At 34.6% G+C, this 22,341-nt stretch overlaps 1 protein-coding gene and 1 pseudogene across 16 annotated transcripts in view; both read right to left on the bottom strand.

Annotated features, from left to right (window-relative positions):
• Positions 1-22,341, bottom strand: part of ANKS1B (ankyrin repeat and sterile alpha motif domain containing 1B) — a 1,105,044-nt gene that overhangs the window by 952,030 nt on the left and 130,673 nt on the right. For 15 of the 16 annotated variants that reach the window (XM_027592180.1, XM_027592182.1, XM_027592181.1 and 12 more), the window contains exon 2: positions 2,007-2,087. The exons of the other annotated variant lie outside the window; for it this stretch is intronic. In XM_027592180.1, the coding sequence (XP_027447981.1) occupies positions 2,007-2,087 (81 nt within the window). The remainder of the gene's footprint in view (positions 1-2,006; positions 2,088-22,341) is intronic. 16 annotated transcript variants of the gene reach the window in all.
• On the bottom strand, positions 19,259-20,212 carry LOC113921631 (annotated as a pseudogene).

Genomic DNA, 22,341 nt, shown 5'->3' with positions numbered 1-22,341 from the left:
TATAATTCTCAGAGAATATCTGCAATTAAAGAGCTCTTAAAAGATAGCTAAGATATCTAGTCAAATCCGCCCTCTTTATGATCTTAATGATTGCTAATCAATTCGCTTAAATTATCTTTACTTTGTACATTGCTAATAGAAATGAAAAATTATGCAGTGGACCAAAGGGAAACATATCTCAATGGTTAGAACTTGACAGGCCATCACGTGTAAATCAAAAACATTTACTAACCACTGAAAACCACAGATGGATATGAGTGCTAATCCATTTTGGGACAACATTATTTTGAGAAGTGCTTATCATGACAAGTTCAGAAAGAACAAGATAAGGAGGATAGCTCCAGTGCTCAGGCCCAAGATCTTCTGTCCATTAGATCTGACAGCTGGTCTTTCCAATTATTTTCCTAACTGAAATCCCCCTAAACACACAATTAAGATGACCAAAGAAGCCATCAGCATTGTATTTATTGGGCTGATTTAATTTGCCTTCATTCCTGATGGTACAAAGAAGAATAAATAGTAATCCCTTTAAAACATTCAGATTGTAGGTATCTGTATACATTTTACACTCTACAGAAGGACAGCAATATATTTTGAAAAAGACCCAGCACAATAAAAGGTTCTAAGTTACATGTATAAGAAATATAATATAGAATAGGGAGTGGATAAAAAGAAATGTTGTTTGGGGATTCTAATACTAAGAACCCAAATGATGAAACATTACATTTATGATTATATGTATAATTATATATGGTAGATAGACACAGATATATCTCCATATCCAGTGATAATGTTAGATTATGCAATAAGTTTAAAAATAAAAAATGTCATAGTGATAAATGACAAAAAGGGTGTTTCTTTTGTGAGAACTTTAAGGCCATAAAATGTAATCAAGTGTGACTTGGATCTTGTGTCTCAATTCACAAAATAAAGGAACAGTTATGTGGGAAAGCAAAAAGCAACTAGCTTTTTTTTTTTTTTGTAACTAGCATTTTTAAGGCAGTAATTACTACATCTAAAAAAACTCTAGTAAAATGGGGGCACCTGGGTGGCTCAGTCAGTTAAGCATCCAACTCTTGGTCAAGCTCAGATTGTGATTTCATGGGTCATGGGATCGAGCCCCAAGTCAGGCTCCAAACTCAGTGGGATGTCTGCTTGAAGATTCTGTCCCTCTGCCCTTCCCCTGGCATGTGCATGCACACACACACTCTCTCTCTTTTTCTAAAATAAATAAATTTTTAAAAAACTGAAGTAAAAGTAAAATGAAATGATCCAAGTCTGGGAAGACTAATAATTTGGATCATTAGAGCAAAGGAAAAACAGAAAGGAAAGGGAGACATGAAAAGTCCCTTTCTTTCTGATGGGGGAGAACAGAACATCTGAATCATTCAGACTCCTCACATTTTGTCAGTAAACCATTAGGTAACCTAAATAAAACACTAGAAATGAAATGATGGTGATGGTTACACAGTCTTTCACTGTCCATACTGTAGGCTATCACATTATTGAAACATAATTCCAAAGGTTAAAGAAATTTAAAACCTTTAGAAAGACTATTTTGAATGACAAAGAAAAAGCGTATTTCCTAAATTTGAAGGATTTTGAAGTGGTTCATAGTCATAGTAAGAACCTATTAAGATTTTACTCTTGGTGAATACTCCCCATGTTAGATAAAGACACCCAAAAAAGGTAGGGTGGCATTACTAATTGGTTTTATACCATCCCCCCCCGAAAACTACACATAACTAACATGTCCTGTCACTTCTTTATTCTTCTTGCATATTTGACTATTTTAGAACAATTCTCTTGGTTTATACACTGCACATAATCATCCACAGCAACATTTTTACCAAGTTTAAATTGTCAGTGTTGCCACCTAGTGCCTCTTCAAATTCACCTAAGCCCAGGAAACTCCTGGCAACATGAGATAGGTATTATCAACATAATGAATTTCATCACATGTAACTAAATACACCAGGTTTCTAGTCCAAATAAATAGCACTTACTTATGTCCATTTAAGGCTGCATGGTGTAAAGCAGTGTAACCCGAACTGTCTGTGCAGTTCACATTGGGGCCTCGCCAGATGCTGCAAATAAAGCACAAGCGCAGAGTTAACAGTTAAGCAGAATCGTGCTTTGAAAAACAAAAAGAAGCCTCAGAGTCCCACAGCCAGCAGCATGTTGCATAAGAAAATTCTAGTCATGTAGAAAATGAATGCCATCTTTCATGCATTCTCCTTGGAACAATAACTTCATTTATCTGATATAAGGAAATTATTAGGGAATATAACCACCTCTAGAAATTATTAGTGAATGTAGGACTACTGCCATGTATTAAAACCTGAATCCAAAAATTCCCTATTACTTTATATAAATACTACAATATTGGAAGCAATTAACACTCAGCTACTACATTCTATATCAAAGAATAAAGATTTATGACACCTGCCTCCTCCATTTTAACACAATCCTTCTGAGATGTCAGAGATTTATATAAGTTAAAAGATATTTCTGCATTATGGGAAGAATATAAACCCTTCTTGCTGTTCAAATGTTACCAAGATAATCAGTATTTCATACTTGAAAATATAATTGAAGATTTGGACTGTTATAAATCACAAGAAGAGTTTTGAAGATATCATTTTACAACACAACATATTTTGAAGATAATGTATACATATTTTGATACTATTCACAAATCAATCAACATGATACACCACATCAATAAAAGGATAAAAACCATATGATCATTTCAATAGATGCACAAAAACTGCAAAACAGAAAATCATCTGACAAACTACAATATCCATTCATGATAAAAACCCTTAAAGCAGGTTTAGAGGGAACATACCTCAACACATAAAGTCCATACATGAAAAACCCACAACAAACATCATACTCAAAGGAGAAAAACTGAGAGCTTATCCGCTAAGGTCAGCAACAAGACAAGGATGTCCGCTCTCACCACTCTCATTCAACACAGTAATGGAAGTCCCAACCACAGCAATCAGACAACACAAAGAAATAAAAGGCACCCAAATTGGTAAGGAAAAAGTAAAACTTTCAATATTTACAGGTGACATGATACTGTACATAGAAAACCTGAAATATTCCACCAAAAAACTACCATGAAGTCACAGTATACAAAATCAATGTACAGAAATCTGTTGCATTTCTATACACTAATAATGAAGAAGCAGAGAGAGAAATTAAGAAAACAATCCCATTTACAAGCACACCATTTCAAAGAAATTCAAGATGACACAAAGAAATGGAAAGACATTCCATGCTCATGGACTGGAAGAACAAATACTGTTGAAATGGCTAAATTACCCAAAGTAATCTAGACATTTAATGCAATCCCTATCAATACCAACAACATTTTTCACAGAACTAGAACAAACAATCCTAGAATTTGTATGGAATCACAAAAGACCCTGAATAGCCAAAGCAATCTTGAAAAAGAAAAAACCTGAAGGAATCACAATTACAGAGTTTAACTTGTATTACAAAGCTGTAGTAATCAAAAAACAGTATGGTACTGGTGTGCCTGGGTGGCTCAGTTGGTTAAGTGTCTGTCTTCACTCGGGTCATGATTCCAGGGTCCTGGGATCAAGCACCACATTGGGCTCCCTGCTCAGCAGGGAGCCTTCTTCTCTTTCTCCCTCTGCCCCTCTGCTTTTGCTCTCTCTCACTTGTGCTTGATCTCTCTCAAAAAAATAAATTAAAACTAAAATTAAAAAAAAAACAGTATGGTACTGGCACAAAAACAGACACATAAATCAACAGGACAGAATACAAAACCCAGAAATAAATCTACAATTTATGGTCAGTCTTCGATAAAGAAGCCAAAAATATGCAATGGGAAAAAGACATTCTTTTCGACAAATGGTGTTGGAAAAACTGGACAGCTACATGCAAAAGAATGAAAATGTACCATTTTCTTACACTGTATACAAAAATAAACTCAAAATAGATTAAGGGCCTAAATGTGAGATCTGAAACCATAAAAATTCTAGAATAGAGCACAAGCAATAATTTCTCTGAAATTGACTATAGCAACATCCTTCTAGATATGTCTCCTGAAGCAAGGGAAACAAAAGCAAAAATGAACAATTGGGTCTACATCAACATAGAAAGCTTCTACACAACAAAGGAAATAATCAACAGAACTAAAAGACAACATACTGAAATGGGAGAAGATATGTTCTAATGATAAAGGGTTAGAACCCCAAATATATAAAGAACTGATAAAACTCAACACCAAAAAACCAAACAATCCAATTAAAAATGGGAAGAAAACATGAAGACATTTCTCCAAAGAAGGCATAGATATAGGCAACAGACACATGAAAAGATGCCTAACATCACTCATTATGAGAAATGCAAATCAAACTACAATGACAAAACACCTCACACATGTAAGAATGGCCAAAATCAACAATACAAGAAAAAGTGTTGGTGAGGATGTGGACAAAAAGGAACCCACGTGCACTGTTAGTGGGAATGCAAACTGGTATAGCCACTGTGGAAAACAGTGTGGAGGTTCCTCAAAAAAATTAAAAACAGAACTACCATATGATCCAGTAATTCCACTACTGGGTACTTATCTAAAGAATACAAAAACACTAATTCAAAAAGATAAATACACAACTATGTTTATTGCAGCATTATTTACAATAGCCAAATTATGGAAGCAGCCTATAGATAGATCGATGGATACGTAGATACATCAATACATAGATACATAAATAGATCGATCTAAATCTATCCATATCTATACATATAATGGAATATTATTTAACCATAAAAAAGAATAAAACATTGCCATTTGCAATAACATGGATGGATCTAGAGAGTATAATGCTACGCTAAACGAACCAGTCAGAGAAAGACAAATACCATATGATTATACTCATATGTGGAATTTAAGAAACAAAACAAATGAGCACAGAAAAAAAAGAGAGAGACAAACCAAGGAACAGACTCTTAACTATAGAGAACAAACTGATGGTTACGAGATGAGAGTGGGGAGAGGATGGGTGAAATAGGTGAAGGGAATTAAGAGTGTAATTATCATGATAAGCACTGAGTAATGCATAGAATTGTTCAAGCACTATATTGTACACCTGAAACTAATATAACACTATATAAACACTATATAAATCATATTGGAATTAAAATGAAAAACAATTTTAAAAACTAAGGTCTAATGACAAGTTAATTCATGCATTCACAAATTATGTATTGTATACCAATTGTATGTCACGTATTAAGCTAGGAACTGAGAGTACAAAATCATAATTCAGGGTCCACATTTACAAGAACAGAGTCTAACAGAGAAGACAGACACATAAGCAGTTACAAAGTAGTAAGGTAAGTGCAGTTCCAGCTAGCACAGAATGAAAAACTATTCCAAATGAGAGATCATAACAAATTTCAACTAAGAAGGGACGATGAAAAGGAGTAGAAGGCACTTATTCAGTAGTTAATTAAAAGGACAAATCAGTAAGATACAGGGGTCAAATGAGGAAAGAAGGAGATGGTAATCTAGAATGACTCAGTTTTCAAGCGTAAATAACCAGAAAAAAAATAAAAATAAAAACTAAGCCAATCGGAGAAAGACAATTATCCTATATTCTCACTCATATGTGTAATTTAAGAAACAAAACACAGGATCATAGGGGAAGAGAGGAAAAAACAAAACAAGATGAAATGAGAGAGGAAGACAAACCATGAGAGACTCTTAATCACAGGAAACAAATTGAGGGTTGATGGAGGGGGGTGGGGTGGGGGATGGGGTAACTGGGTTATGGACACTAAGGAGGGCACATGACGTAAGGAGCACTGGGTATTATATAAGACTGATGAAACAGTGGATCTCAATCTCTGAAACTAGTAATACATTATATGTTAATTAATTGAATTTAAATTTATTGAATTTAAATTTTTTAATTGAATTGAATTGAAAATTAATTGAATTTAAATTTTAAAAAAGATTGCAGAATGTGAACCCCTCAGCCAGAATTTAAAAAACACATGATTACTTCTTTAAAATAAACAGATAAATAAAAATAAATAAATTCCTTGAAGCATTGAAGCATTTCAATTTCCTAGGATATTCTCAGAATATTTGTACTTCTGTTCCTCTTGCTAAGCTTATCCAATCCTGCCTTATTAATTTGTACCTTATGTGCCTTTATTCACACCCTTCTATTAACCTGTAAGATTCTCTAACCAATCATATTTTACCATTTCTCCAAAGCCTAGATCAAGACTCACCTTCTGTAAAATTCGTTCTCTAACCACTCAACAGAGTAGCTGTTAAGTAAATGTGTGCTAAATTATATAAATAAAAAATTAATGAATAAGATAAAATAAAAAATTTTAATGAATAAAGCCATAAATGAAACAAAAATATTAGATACAATGTAGTCATTTAAACTAACCTATGAAATCATTAAAAAATAATACAAAAGAGGCAAAGAAAGCAGAAAAGGGGAACAAAGAACAGATGGAAGAAATAGAAAGTAGATGATAAGATGGTAGATTTATATACAACCACAACAATAATTACATTAACTATAAATGATCTAATTACCCTAGTTAAAAAGGAAAAACTGTCAGACTGGATTTAAAAAAAAACTGAGACCCAACTATATGCTCACCACAAGACCCTACTTTAAATAGAAAGACACAAACAGATGTTAAAGGGCAGAAAAGCCATACTGACGATAATCAAAAGAAAGCTGAATGACTATATTAACATTGGATAAATTACATTTCAGAGCAAAAATTATTCAGAGCAAGGGAGAGAAAATCATTTCATAATGATAAAGAACCCAATTTATTAAGAGGATATTACAATCCTAAATGTTTTTTGCATCTAATAACAGAACTTCAAAATACATGAAGCAAAAACTGTTACAACTGCAAAAAGAAATAGACTTTTCTACCTATACTTGAGGATTCAACACCCCTCGCTCAGGAATTGATAGAACAAGTAAAGAGAAAATTATAAGGGCATGTAAGTCCTCAATAATACTGTATTTTTTTCCTCAATAATACTATTAACCAACTTAAATAACTAACATTTATAGAACACTCTACCCAATAGCTGCTGAATGCACACTCTTTTCAAATAAACACAGGACATGTATCAAAATATACCATATTGTATGTCATAAAACAAACCTCAATGATTCAATGATTCAAAATATGTTCTCACACCAGTGGAATTAAATTAAATATCATTAACAGAAAAGTATCTGGAAACCCCACAAATATTGAAAACTAAGTAACATGTAGATCAAAGAAAATCTCAAAAAGGGAGATGATGAGATATTTTGAACCAAAAAAGAAAAAACACAATATATCAAAACTTTTGGGATGCAACTAAAGCAGTACCTAAAGGAAAATTTATAGCATTAAAATGACAATATTAGATCAGAAGAAAGGTCACAAATTGCTGACCTCAGCTTCCCCCTTAAGAAACAACAACAAAAAGAACGTATTAAGCCCTAAGTAAGGAATTATTAAAGAACAGCAGAAACCAAAGGAAACAGAAAACAGAGTAATAGAGAAAATCATGAAATCAAAATCTGATTCTTTAAAAAAAATTCTATAAAATTGATATATCTATAGCTAAACTGCTCTAGAAGACACAAATTACCAATATCAGAAAGAGATAACATCACTGCATATTCTAAAGATATAAAACATGTAGTAGAAGAATATTATTAATGACTTTATACCAAGAAATCAGAAAATTAGATGAAATGGACAAGTTTCTTAAAAAACACAAATTACCAAAACTCACTCAAAAAGAAATTAATAGCCTGAATAGTCCGACATCTATTAAAGAAATCAAATTTGAACTTTTAGTTAAAAACATTCTCCACAAAACAAAACCTCCAGGTCCATATGGCTTCAAGAGAAATTCTGCCAACCATTTAAGAATACTAATTCTACAAAAATGGTTGAATAATATTTAAGAGATACAAATAATGCCTAACATTCTATGAGAGTAGCACTCTCTGAGAATAGACAAAGATATACAACAAAAGAAAACTACAGGTCAATATATCACTCATCAATATAGACACAAAATCCTCAGTAAAATTTTAGCAAGTTGAACCCAACAATATATAAAAAGGACACTATATCATGATGAAATGTAGTTTATCTCAGGAATGCAAGTTTGTTTTAACATTCATTATATATCATATTAACAGACTACAAAAGTCCTATGATTATCTCAATAAGTGCAGAAATCCAACATTACTCAATAAGTGCCAAAATCCAACATTAATTCCTAATAATAAACTGTTGAACTGGGAATAGAAGAAAACTTCATCAACCTGGTAAAAGCCATCTACAAAAAACTTACAGCTAACATCACATTTAATGATTAAAGACTGAATACTTTCCCTTTAAGATCAAGAAAAGGCAAGGATGTCTTCACACAACTTCTATTCAACATTGTAACTGAAGGCTCTCTTCTCCTCTTCATTTGATAGACAGCTGCATCCTCTCCTGCATCATCCCTGAGACACGATGATGATCAGAGTAAATGTATTTGTCCCTATTGGGCACCTGATCACCAGAGCTCCTCTTAACTCTGACAAAGTAAATATTGTCACCATCATTAACCCTTTCACTGATCTCAAATATCTGGTCTACATATTCCAGAGTATGATTCCATCCATGACAAGTTCAATGGCACAATCAAGGCTGAGACTGGGAAGCTTGTCATCAATGAAAAGCCAATCTTTATCTTCCAGGAACTAGACACCACCAACAGCACAATAGGGTAATGCTGGTGCTGAATACAGTATGGAGTCTTCTGGTATCTTTGCTACCTTGGAGAAGGTTGGGATTGAACCCAAGGTAAGAAAGATACTGAAAGCCTTCTGAACTCCAAGAAGGCTTAGAGACAAAAGGGTCATCATCTCTGTCCTTTCTGCTGATGCCCCCATGTTTAGGATGGGCATGAACCATGAGAAGTATAAAACTCCCTTAAGACTGTCATCAACACTGCACCACCTGCACCACCAACTACTTGGCTCCCCTGGCCAAGGTCATCCATGACAACTTTAGCATCATGGAGGAACTTAACAACTACAGTCCATGCCATCATTGCCACCCAGAAGACTTACCATGGATGGCCTCTCTGCAAAACTGTAGTATGGTTGCCCAGAACATCATCCCTGCATCTGCTGGCATTGCCAAGACTATGGGCAAGGTCATTCTTGAGCTGAATGGGAGACTCACGCACATGGCCTTCTCCATCCCCACTACCAAAGTGATGGTCATAAATGATTTACTTAGAAAAAAATGTCAAACATGGTAACACAAAGAAAGTGGTGAAGCAGGCATGGGAAGGCCCCCTAAAGGATATCCTGGGTTACACTGAGGACCAGGTTGTCTCCTGTAAATTTAACACTAACATCCACTCCTCCACCTTTAAAGCTGGGGCTGGCACTGCCCTCAAAGACCACTTTGTCAAGTTCATTTCCTAGTATGACAATGAATTTGGCTACAGCAACAGGTCAGTGGACCTTATGGTCTCTATGGCCTCCTAGGAGTGTATGCCCCCTGCACCATCAGCCCCAGCAAGAACATGAGAAAAAGAGAGAGGCCCTCTGCTGCTGGGTAGTCCCTGACCCAACTCAATCCCCAAAACACCGAGGACCTCCATCCTCAACAGATTCCATCCCAGACCCCCTGAAGAAGGGGAGAGGCTTAGGAAACCTAATTATGTCATGTCCCACCATTAAGTACACTGTACCCAGACCTAACACCACCAAGAAATATGCCAGAGATTCTGACCAAAGTAGTGGCTAGAAAAGCAGTTACAAGAAAAAGAAATAAAAAGCTCGAGATTATAAAGAAAGAAGAAAATCTCTTTATTTGAAAATAACATAATCATGTTTATAGAAAACCCTATGAAACCTACAAGAAAAAAGCTGCTAAAGTTAAAAATTGTGTTTAATTAGGGAAATTGTGTGAAAAGTACAGGGAACTCTCTGACCTATCTTTGCAATACTCCTATAAATATAAAATTATTCAAGATAAAACATTTTAAAAAAGAAAAGCTTGCTCCAAAGAACACTGAAGTGTGTTTAGCAAAGCTACAAGATACAATTCAATAGATAAATACCAACCGTATTTCTATATGCTAGCAAAGAACAATCAGAAATCAAAGTTTTGTTTAAAAATACCATTTACATGAGCACTGGGTATTATATAAGACTGTGAATCTCTGACCTCTACCCATGAAACCAATAACACATTATATGCTAATTAACTGAATTTAAATTTTTAAAATGAAAAAAATATTCTAGAGGATAAAGGAAAGATTAGAGCGAGAGATACAGATTTGGGAGTCATATGGAGCACTGTCCAGGAGAGTGTATCCTAACAGTTTCATTGCCTGGAGAGGAACTGTCTTCTTCCTTCCACCATTCACTTGCCCAAGTACTGGAAAATCTTGTGGAAGGATTTGGACCAGTTTGGATGGTATGCACAACCCTATGGTCAAGACAGTAGGTTGCCTTGATTGGCAGCCTCTACTAGGACCATTTATGTGGAAGGGTTATTTCCCAAAGGGTAGAAGAATGCTGTGCAAAGCAACATATGTTACAACAAATGTTCCCCAGTCCACTTCTTTTTTCTCATTAAATATTCAATAAATATTTGTCAAGCAAATGATTATTTTCAACATAAAAAATACGATTTACAATAGCGTGAAAAATATGAAATACTTAGGAATAAATTTGACAGTAGATGTGTAAATATGTATACTGAGAGAAATTACAGGACCTAAACAAATGATGAGGTAATACCAAGTTCATAAATCAGAAGACTCAATATTGTTATGTTAATTTTTTACAAATTGATCTTGGGATTCAATGTAATTCAATCAAAATCCCAGCAAGCTTGTTTTGTAGAAACTAACTGATTTTAAAACTCATGTGGAAATACAAAGGACCTCAACTAGCCAAAGCAACTTTGAAAAAGACAAAGTTGGAGACTTACACTACCTGATTTTAAGACTATGATGAAGCTATATGGTAAACAAGAGATGGTACAGTATTAAAGATAAATCAATGGAACAGAATGGAGGAATACAGAGTACATTTAGATCTATACATATATGTGATTGATTTTTTACAAAGGCACAATGGCAATTCATTAAAGAATTCAAAAAACTGTGCTGAAACAAATGGATATCCTTAAGCCAAAATAAATTAACTTTAAAAAATTAACTTTAAAAGGAATCCTATATTTAAAAGCAAAACTTAAAACCTTAGAACTTCTACAAGAAAATTTGAGAAAATTTGTGCCCTTAGGTTAAGCCAAAATTTCTTGATAGGACACCAAAAATGCCCTACATAAGAAAATCAGACAAACTAAAACTTCATCAAAATTAAGAGTTTCTGTTCTTCAAAGACAACATTAAGAGAATAAAAAGGAAATGAACTGAGAGAAAACATTTGCAAATCATATTTCCCATATATTCTTTAATCCAGATAAGAAATACTAAAATACACTAATAAGAAAATTAACAACCTAATTAAAAAAAAAGTGGGCAAAAGATTTGAAGCAGATACTACAACAAAGAAGGTATACAGATGGCAAGTAAAAACATGAAAAGATGCTCAACATCATTTGTCTCCAGAGAAATGCAAATTGAAAGCATGAGATACTAGTCATATCTATTAAAGTGGCCATGATTAAAAAGAGTTCACATACCAATGTTGACAGGGATTTAAATCAACTACAACTCTCACACATTGCAGGTAGGCATATAAAACAGTACAACCACTTTAGGAAACAATTTGGCAGTTTCTTAAAACGTTAAACATATAACTACTACACAATCAGCAATTCCACTCTAGGTATTTAGTCAAGAGAAATGACAGCATATGTCCACACAGATTTATACATAAATATTCATAAAGCTTTATTTACAATACTCCAAAGCTGAAATAACTGAAATGTTCATTAACAGGTGAATGGATAAATAAATTGTGACATATCCATACAATGTACCACTACTCAAAAATAAAAAATGGAATACTGAGATAAGCAACAACATAGGTTGAAAATCTAAATCAGATTCACAGATCCCCTCCTCTTCTTGGAACAGCAGAATGGGAGATTTGTTCTCTGGAATGGATAAAACTCATGGTCTCTGGACTACAAGGTAACAGGCAAATTTGAGGGAAGGGATACTAAATGGTATGAGGTAGTCATTAAAACATTTTTTCAGGACTATTTATTGAATGATTTTTCCTTTTCTTGCATCTTTCAAATATCAACTTTTCTTATAGTAAATTCTTATATGCACTGCTGATCTATTTCTAGGGGTTTTCTTGTATTCATTGATTTCTCTATTCTGGCACCAGAATCATATTTTTTTTAGTATTATTTATAATTGGTGGTACACAGATCCTCTTATTGCTTCTTATTTCACAATTTTTTCTGCTAATTCCTCTAGATGCCTATGAAATAAGAGTACTAATATGAAGACTACATTACTACAAAAGAGAAAGCTTGTGAATGCCTATCAAAAAGGGAAAAGTTAATTAAGATTCACCTACACCATGGAATATCAACTACCAAAGTAATTAAGTTTGATCTCTATGCATAGACCTTGAGAGTTAACCAAACATATTAAGTTAAAAAAGCAAATTGCAGAGTATTGTGTTAATATCCTAAATGCTTTCCATGTATTAACTCATTTATATCCACACATTATTTCCATTTATAATATTTGCATTAACATAGAAAAATGTATGCAAAAATACATTTACCTCTGAATTATTTGAAGAGTCAAAATTATTATGTATTTACCTTCAAAGAAAAACAAAAAGACAATAAAATACAAGGGGAGAAAACACAGGTGTACTCCAGATTGTGAAGAGCCTTGTAACATGTCAAGAAGCTTATGTTCTGCAAGCAACCAGGAATTAAGAGGGTTATCAGAAAGATATTAAGCATCAGAAAGATATTCAGATCAGTGTTTCAGAATGAGACTTCTTGTGACAGTTGAAAGGTGAACAGAGCAAACAAATTGGTGGCAGGAAGTCAGGTTAATATGTCAAGGAAAGGAACAAAGAAATGTGAACTAACGGAGTTATAGTGGTGGAAAGAGAAGAGGGAGGAAATTCAAAAAGATATGTCTAAAATAAAACCTGTGGGAGAAGGTATGCATATGATAGGATAAGAGCAAAAGAATGACGTTTCTGTCATGAATGAAATGCATGGATGATGAAATATTTCCATTAGAGAAAACTGCAAGGGCAGTGGTGTCTTTTGGGGAAAGCCGAGCGTCAGTTAAAGTTAACTAGAACACTATGTTGCTCAGGAATACCTCCAGCAAAGGATGTAAAAAAAATTAGAAAATATCTTAAATTAGCTCAAACTATTTCTAAAATGTCCTGCATGTTATGAAACATTATAAATAGTTAATGGGGGGGCACACGGATGGCTCGGTGGGATAAGCAACCAACTCTTATTTTTGGCTCAGGTCATTGTCTCAGGGTCATGAGATTGAGCCCCATGTAGGGCTCTCTGCTCAGCAAATAGTCTGCATGAGATTTTCTCTCTCACTCTTCCTCTTCCCTTACCCCCCAACACTCGCTCGCATGCACGTGCGCACTCTCTCACAAATAAATAAACAAATCTTTAAAAATAATAGTTAATAAGTGAAGATACTGATATTTCTAACTAAAATAAGATTCAGGGTCTATAGATTTGATTTACCCATTCCATTCTCAGTTCCCCATTATCAGAAAAAAAAACAAGAATTATAATAGCATGAATAAAAATCTCTAGTGCATTCTGCTTTCCTAAATAGAATGGATGTGGATACAGTCTTTTTTTAAACAAGGAGGTTTAGCATAGAATTTTAGCATAAATGTAAATATATTTGACTGCACCTATTGACAGAGCCTGTAGGCACATATCCATGTACCCACAGCACATTCACACATATTTGAAACACTATAAATAAGCCAGACCCAAAGCTTCCAACTAAAAACTTAATTTAAAAAAATAAAACTTGATGTTTAAAAGCTCAAGCTTCACGCTAATGTTCTACTTCATTCCAACTTTTTGCACTGTGCTCCTCTTGTTTCTCAATGATAATCTTCAAATTTAAAAAGGGCCCATATTAACATAAATGTTTTATAAAATGCAAGAGTTTCTAAGTAGTTGTAAATGCTTATTACATATTCCCAAAAAAGGGCAATTTATAGATCTTTGGTGTTAGTATAATACGCACTCAATTCCATCTCCTACACCTAACTTATCAATATTTTAAATTGTTTGTGGGAATTCTTGCCCAGGATGAACGCTCTGAGCCAATCAGAGCTCCCCAATTACCAGAGATTTAATTTCCTTTGTTAAGTATTTGTACTAATGCAACAAACTGGATTAGTATGTTTTAGAACAAACATAAACAAAACAGGTTTTCTACAGAACTTTCAAATAACCAGGACATTCATGAGTCAGAATGTTTTATTCCCTGAGCTTTCACATATTGGAGAAGACTATTCACAAATAAACTGTAAGCCTGAGTTTCTTGGGCCAATATTCAGAAGTACGGTAAATAAGCTTTAGGCACAGCTATTCCACAAATCGATCATTACACCCTCTACCAACTTATGGGAAATATCCACCAGCAACATAAGACTATTTCAGCTTTTTTTTAATTTAAATTCGATTAACATATAGTATATTCTTACTTTCAGAGATAGAGTTCAGTGATTCATCAGTCTTACATAATATCCAATGCTTATTACATCACAGGACCTCCTTAATGTCCATCACCCAGTTACCCCATCCCCCCACCACCCTCCCCCTCCCAGCAACCCTCAGTTTGTTTCCTATGATTAAGAGTCTCTTACGGTTTGTCTCCCTCTCTGATTTTGTCTTGTTTTATTCTTCCTTTCCTTCCCCTATGATTCTCAGTTTTCTTGAATTCCACATGAGTGAGATCATTGGATAACTGTCTTTCTCTAATTGACTTATTTTGCTTAGCATAATACCCTCTAGTTCCATCCACATCGTTGCAAATGTCAATATTTCATTTTTTTGAAGGCTAAGTAGTATTCCATTGTATATACCACATCTATACCCACAGCAGATATCGACAGATATCTGGGCTCTTTGCATAGTTTGGCTATTGTGGACATTGCTGCTATAAACACTGGGGTGCAGGTGCCCCTTCAAATCACTACATTTGTATCTTTGGGGTAAACACCTAGCAGTCAAGACTGTTTCAGCTTTTCTGATTCTCATCTTGACTCCTGACCCTTGAAATCACTCCAGGGCTCCAGATATTCAGACTTATAGAGAATGTGCATCAAATGCTTCAGGCAGGGTCAAAATATGTAGGAATGGTCTTCTGACACATCAGATAATTTCAAGCAATGCAAAACCAAGTCCCTCTTCTTTGTAGTTTATATCTTAATAGTTTGTTTCCATTTTTAGATGAACTGGACAGACGTACACATGCTTTTGAGCACTGTAAGTTAAGTTCTCACCTCTACAGTGATGATATAATTTTATTATCATGAGTTTATATTATCATTAGAAGGGTCTCATATGGATCAAATGTGTCTAAAATAATGTGACCATATATGTAAATTTAAAGTTTCCAATTAATGTTTCCACATTTAAAAAAAGTTCCAGTTAATGTTTCCACATTTAAAAAGTAAAAAGAGGGAAATGAGTTTTAATATATTTTATTTAATCTGGTATATTCAAAATATTATCATTTCAACACATAACCAATATAAAATTGAAGTATTTTTACATTCCTTTTCGCACTGTTTCCAAAATCAGAGTTGATATTACACTTACAGCACATTGTAATTAGACTAGCGATATTACAAGTGCTTGATAACCATGTGTGGACAGTGGTTACTTTATTGTACAACACAGGGAAGGTCCCATTATTTTTAAATGCTTTCTAAAAGTAACTGAAAACACTGGCTTTATGGTAAATAAATGCCCATTTAATTAAGTCACAGAAAAAATAACAATTTCTCACCTTTAAGCAAAACTATGTAATAGACCTAGTACAGAGCCACACTGGCGACTACAAATGCACATTTTACATAAGTGAGTTTACATAAGGAACACCATAGCCAAAATTACACTAACCAAACATTTTCTAATGAATAATATGCACCTTGAATCACTTGATGCAAATTTCAATAACATATTCACACAGCAAACCAGAACTGGCCAACTGTGAGCAGAAATAACTCCTTTAGATATAATTATACAACTTAAAATCTCTCTAATCTCTCTCTCTCTCTCTCTCTCTATATATATAGTATATGCCACAAGACAGGATTTTAGAATATGAGAAAGAATTTGTAACCATGCAGAGAATCACAGAGTTAAGAAAACATGAGAGGAAAACTAGAGCATTTATTTCAACCTAGATTCAATTTTGTCACTAGTGCTAAAAGTATAAAACATATTCCTCCCAGCCCTCATCTCTTCTTCTCCACCTGGATATAATTCCTGAAAAATAAACCACCTGACAAGGCAGATTAATCTCTTAATGTTATGTAAACACTGGTTTTTGTGGCAACTGTTCTTTTTATCCTTATTCTCTTCTTAGATAACCGTATTTCCAAAGATACTGTGGTAGGCAGAATAACGATATCCCAAAGATATCCCATACTTTAATCCTTGGAGTATGTGATTATGTTATGTTGCATGGCAAAAGGGATTTCAGGTGGCAGATGGAATTGCTAATCAGCTGACCTTATCCTGGATATTTTTTTTTTTCTTAATCAACTGCATTGACTAGAACCACTAAAATAATGAGAGGATAATTCTTGTCTTGTTGATGAATTTTATGGAATTTTATACCATTTAGTATGATGTTTGCTGTTGGGATTCTCATGGGTAACTTTTTACCGCATTAAGGAAGAATTTGTTCTTTCAGTAATGAACAAAAAGACAAAGAATAGCATAATGGATAAAAAACACAGACTCAGGATCCAAACTACCAAAGTTCAAATGCTGGTCCCATCTGTAACTGCATGATCTTGGTAGGATTATGTAACCACTCTGTGACTCAGTTTCTTTTTTTTTTTTAAGATTTTATTTATTTATTTGACAGAGAGGGAGAGAGTACAAGCAGGGGGAGCAGCAGAGGGAGAGGGAGAAGGAGGCTCCCCGCTGAGCAGTGAGCCTAATGCTGGACTCGATCCCAGGACCCTGGGATCATGACCCGAGCCGAAGGCAGATGCTCAACCGACTGAGCCACCGGGTGCTTATTATTGCTTATTATAAAATAAGCAAACCAGTACTAGATCCTTCATAGGGTTGTTAGGAAGATTACGTTAAGACAGTCCATGTAAAGTGCTAGATCAGTGCCTGACAGAGACTAATCATTGTTTCTATAGAAAGAGTAATCCAGAATGCTCTTACAAGGTTTGTTAAATTTGTTTAGGATATAATTCAGGATGATCACATAGGTTTTCCCATTTAATACATTAACATATTCAATTCCTGGTAAGAACCATCTTTATACTCCTAGAAGTAAGTTTGTCTCCCCATGGTATATATTTTTTAATATAATCCTGGATTGCTATTTGTAATTTAAGATTTTGCATCCTTATTTATGTAAAATCGGTCTCCAGTTTTCTTAACGCTTTCATTTCAGTTTTGGTATCAGAGTTAGGTAAACTGAAGAGTCTTCTGTCTTTTTCTAATCTCCAGAATAAATCAACTAACATAGAAATTAAATTGTCTATTACTTGAAAATTTGAAAGAACATGTAAAATAATTTAGGACTAGCACTTCTGTGGAATAAATCCTAAAAATTTCCAGTGTGTTCTATGGTTACTGATTTATCAATACAGTCACCTTAGACATGCATCAATCTGTAATTGACATTTTTCTAGGAAGTCAGTTATTTCCATTTATGTTTTCTAATTTATTGATTAAAAACTATATATATTTTTATATTATCTTCTACACTTGCAATTCTACCATTTTCATTCCTAATGTTCTGTATTATTTTTTTCTTTGAGTTTGCCTAGATGGGTCTATTTTATTACCATATTCAAAAGATATAGTTTTATTTTATTTTTAAGATTTTATTTATTTGACAGAGAGAGACACAGTGAGAGAGGGAACACAAGTAGGGAGAGTGGGGGAGGGAGAAGCAAGCGGGCTTCCCGCCAAGCAGGGAGCCCAATGTGGGGCTCGATCCCAGGACCCTGGGACCATGACCTGAGCCGAAGGCAGACGCTTAACAACTGAGCCACCCAGGTGCCCCCAGTTAGTTTTATTTTTATCATACATCTACCAGAAGAGTTATTTATTCATGACTTGTTTGTTTACTTACTAATTTACTACTTTCTGGGGTTTTCTTTGTGATTTTTTGTTTGTTTGCTTTGTTTTTTTAAGAGATAGAATGTGCTGGGGCTGGAGGGGGCGGCGGTGGAAGGGGAAGAAAGAGAATCTTAAGTAGGCTCCATGCCCAACATGGAGCCTGATGCAGGGCTTGATCTCACCGACCCTGAGATCATGATCTGAGCTGAAATCAAGAATCAGACAACTGACTGAGCCACCCAGGCACTCCAATTTACTATTTTCTTAACTATAACAATTCAACCATACAACTTTTTATGATATTCTTTTTTCTAGCTCTTTAGTGGAATGCTTATTTTATTCTTTCCTATTTAAAAATAAAAGCATTATAGGCTAGGACATTTCTCCTGAGTAGGATTTTGTCCATATCACTTAGGTTTTGACAAGTCATGTTTTCATTTCAATTATTATACATGTATAGTTTATAAAATTCAGTCTTGATTTCCTTTTTATCCTGAAAATTAGTGCTTGCTTTTAAATTTTTAAGTGCTTAGATTTGTTATCTTTTAATAATATATTTCTAGTTTTACCACATTACAGTCAGAGAGTATAATTATTCAAATTCAAATTTCTTTAGATGTTCTTTGAAAACTAGTATGTAGTTTTCTGTTACATGAGCACTAAAATGTATATTATCTATTCTTAAAAGTGAGATGTATATTTTTAAAACTTTCTAATTACATAATTCATACCATCTATAACCCTACCTTGTCTACTTCATCATCAAAATCTGAGAAATGTTGCCATACACAGTATTATCACTATGATCAAACTTTTTTTTTCTTTTTTACCTGCTTTTCACTGAAAAGTTTTTATTGGCCTTTTGGACAGAAACAGGAATTTATTAGCCAGAAAGGATGATCCAATCATGGAAACAGCACGTAATCTCCTCTTTGCTGATTCTGTGTTTGGGCCCAACAAAGACTGTCCTGTGCTTCTTATCTGTGATGCTGAAAACTAGCCTCTACTCAGAGTAGGACCACATGGAAATCCAGGCCATAGATACCAATGACTGAGTCATATTTGATCCCCAGATAGATGTGCTTCTGGACCCAAAACCAGAGTTTCCAGTACCAAAGAAGTCATTTTTTCCTTTTTTTTTTTTTAAAGATTTTATTTACTTATTTGACAGAGAGACAGAGAGAGAAGGAACACAAGCAGGGGAAGTGGGAGAGGGAGAAGCAGGCTTCCCGCTGAGCAGGGAGCCCGACGCGGGGCTCGATCCCAGGACCCTGGGATCATGACCTGAGCCAAAGGCAGATGCTTAACGACTGAGCCACCCAGGCGCCCCCTTTTTCCCTTTTCTTAATAAAGATTTTATTTATTTATTTTAGAGAGAGAGCAGACACGTGAGTGGGGTGGGGGAAGCAGAGGGAGAGAAAGAATTTCAAGCAGACTCCCACTGAGCACAGAGCCCAACACGGGGCTTAATCTCATGACTCTGAGATCATGACCTGAGCTGAAATCAGAAGTGAGAAGCTTAGCCACCGAGGCATCCCAAGAAGTTATTTTTCCTTAACTCCTACTCCTGCACCTTTAGACCTTTCTCTAGGATTTCTTCTGCCTCAGCTCCATGGATTATGCAGTGGACAGCAATCTTTTCATTTCTACTGATGCCAAAGGATCTGACAGTGTATTTAGCTTTGGAGAACACAGGGGTCTGGCCTGTGAACTGCTCCAGCACCTTGGCTGCCTGGGTCAGTCTCTCTCTACTCTCCCCCACACAGACATTGAGGCAGAGCTTGTGGATGCAAAGTTCCTGTATGGGGTTCTCCTTTTCACCCTGATCTTGCTCCATGGTGGAGAACAGGAAGAGAAAGTCTGTGATTGATTATCAAATTTTCTTTGGGGCACCTAGGTGGCTCATTCGGTTAAGCATCTGCCTTTGGTTCAGGGTCCTGAGATCGAGCCTCGCAGAGCAGGGAGCCTTCCTCTCCCTCCCCTTCCCGCTCATACTCTCTCTTGCTATCTGTCTCTGTCTCTCTCCCTCAAATAAGCAAATAAAATCTTTAAAAATAAAAATAATTGTCTCTTTGTATTTCTAAATTTGTTCCACATTTTGTTATGTTTTTCCGTTAAGCAAAAGAATGACATATCTTTATGGATTACATATTTTATTATTAATGTTATATAATACTCTTCATCTTAAATTATATTTTGTTGGCTATTACCATTGCTACTTAAGTTTTCTATTTAACTGGTACAGTGTTGACTATCCATTTATTTTCCTTCTATTTCTGTAATTTTATCTTGGCTACATCTCTTAAAAACAGCCATAACTGCAGTTGGCTTTCTTTGTTTTACAATCTGAGAAACTTTGACTTTTAATATGTTCACATTTGGTGGTATTCCTGTGACTGAATTTTATGTAGTCTTTATTATCCTTTCCTACTCTTTGTTTGTACTCTTTCTTCAGTTTTCAAACATTTTATTTCTATTAGTCTTCTAGTTTTTACAAATACATTAAACTCGTATTTCTTATTGATGTCAAGAATTAAATTGTAACTATGTTCATCCTTAACAAACTGTAATTTTCATTTTTCTTTTCTTACTTTTACCCCAAAGGCTTGATCGAATAGTGTGGAATTTTAATGCTATACCATTATTTCCTCTTTATGATGTTACAGAAACATTTCTTAATAACTGTGTTATATCTGACAACATATTATCAACAGTGATTTACGTTTACTGGTTTCATTTTAACTATGGTTTCTTACAGATTCAATAAGATTTTATAATATATGTTTGATATCTTTTACAGCCTTTATCCATTCATCTATCCATGGTCATCTGCACTGCCTCCATAACTTGGCTATTGTAAATAATGCTGCAATAAACACAGTGGTGCATATATCTTTTCAAAATTTGTGTTTTTGTATTCTTTGGTAAATATCCAGTAGTGGAATTACCAGATCATATGGTTACTTCTATTTTTAATTTTTTTGAGGAACTTCCGTACTGTTTTCCACAAGGCTACACAGGTTCACAATTCCCACCAACAGTGCACAAGGATTCCTTTTTCTCCACATCCTCACCAACACTTGTTTGTGTTGTTGATTTTAGCCATTCTTCCATGTGTGAGGTGCTATCATTGCAGTTTCGACTTGCAATTCCCTAATGATAAGTGATGTTAAGCATCTTTTCATGTGTCTGCTGGCTATCTGGATGTCTTCTTTGGAGAGATGTCTGTACGTGTTTTCTGCCCATTTTTTAAATGGACATTTTAGGGATTTTTTGGTGTTGAGTTGGAGTAGTTGTAGTTCTTTATACATTTGAGCTACTAGCCCCTTATTCGATAAGTTATTTGCGTATCTTTTCCCATTCAGTATTTTGTCTTTAGTTCTACTGTTTCCTTTGCTGTACAGAACCTTTATTTTGATATGATCCTAATAGTTTATTTTTCCTTTTGTTTCCTTTGCCTCAGGATACCTATCTAGAAGGATATTGCTATGGTCAATGTCAGAGAAATTACTGCTTGTGTTCTATTCTAGAATTTTTATGGTTTCAAGGTCTCACATTTAGATCTTTAATTCATTTTGAGTTTTTTTTTGTGTGTGTATGGTGTAAGAAAGTGATCCAATTTCATTCTTTTGAATGTAGTTGTCCAGTTTTCCCAACACCATTTGTTGAAGAGAATGTCTTTTTCCCATTGCATATTTTTACCTTGTTGAAGATGTAATTATGATTGCTGGGTTTTTTATTCTGTTTTAATGATCTATGTGTCTATTTTTGTGCCAGGACCATACTGTTTTGATTACTACATTTTCTATTCTGTTCTATTGATCTATGTATCTATTGTTGTGCCAGTACCATACTGTTCTGATTACTATAGCTTTGTAGTTGAAATCTGGCATTGTGATCCCCCCAGTTTTGCTCTTTGTTCAAGACTGCTTTGGCTATTTGGGGTCTTTTGTGGTTCCATACAAA

This window comes from Zalophus californianus, chromosome 9, assembly GCF_009762305.2.
Source record: "Zalophus californianus isolate mZalCal1 chromosome 9, mZalCal1.pri.v2, whole genome shotgun sequence".
NCBI classification, from domain to species: Eukaryota; Metazoa; Chordata; class Mammalia; order Carnivora; family Otariidae; genus Zalophus; species Zalophus californianus.
Note: the sequence above shows the minus strand (reverse complement) of the source record. Positions and strands in the feature narration are given on the sequence as shown.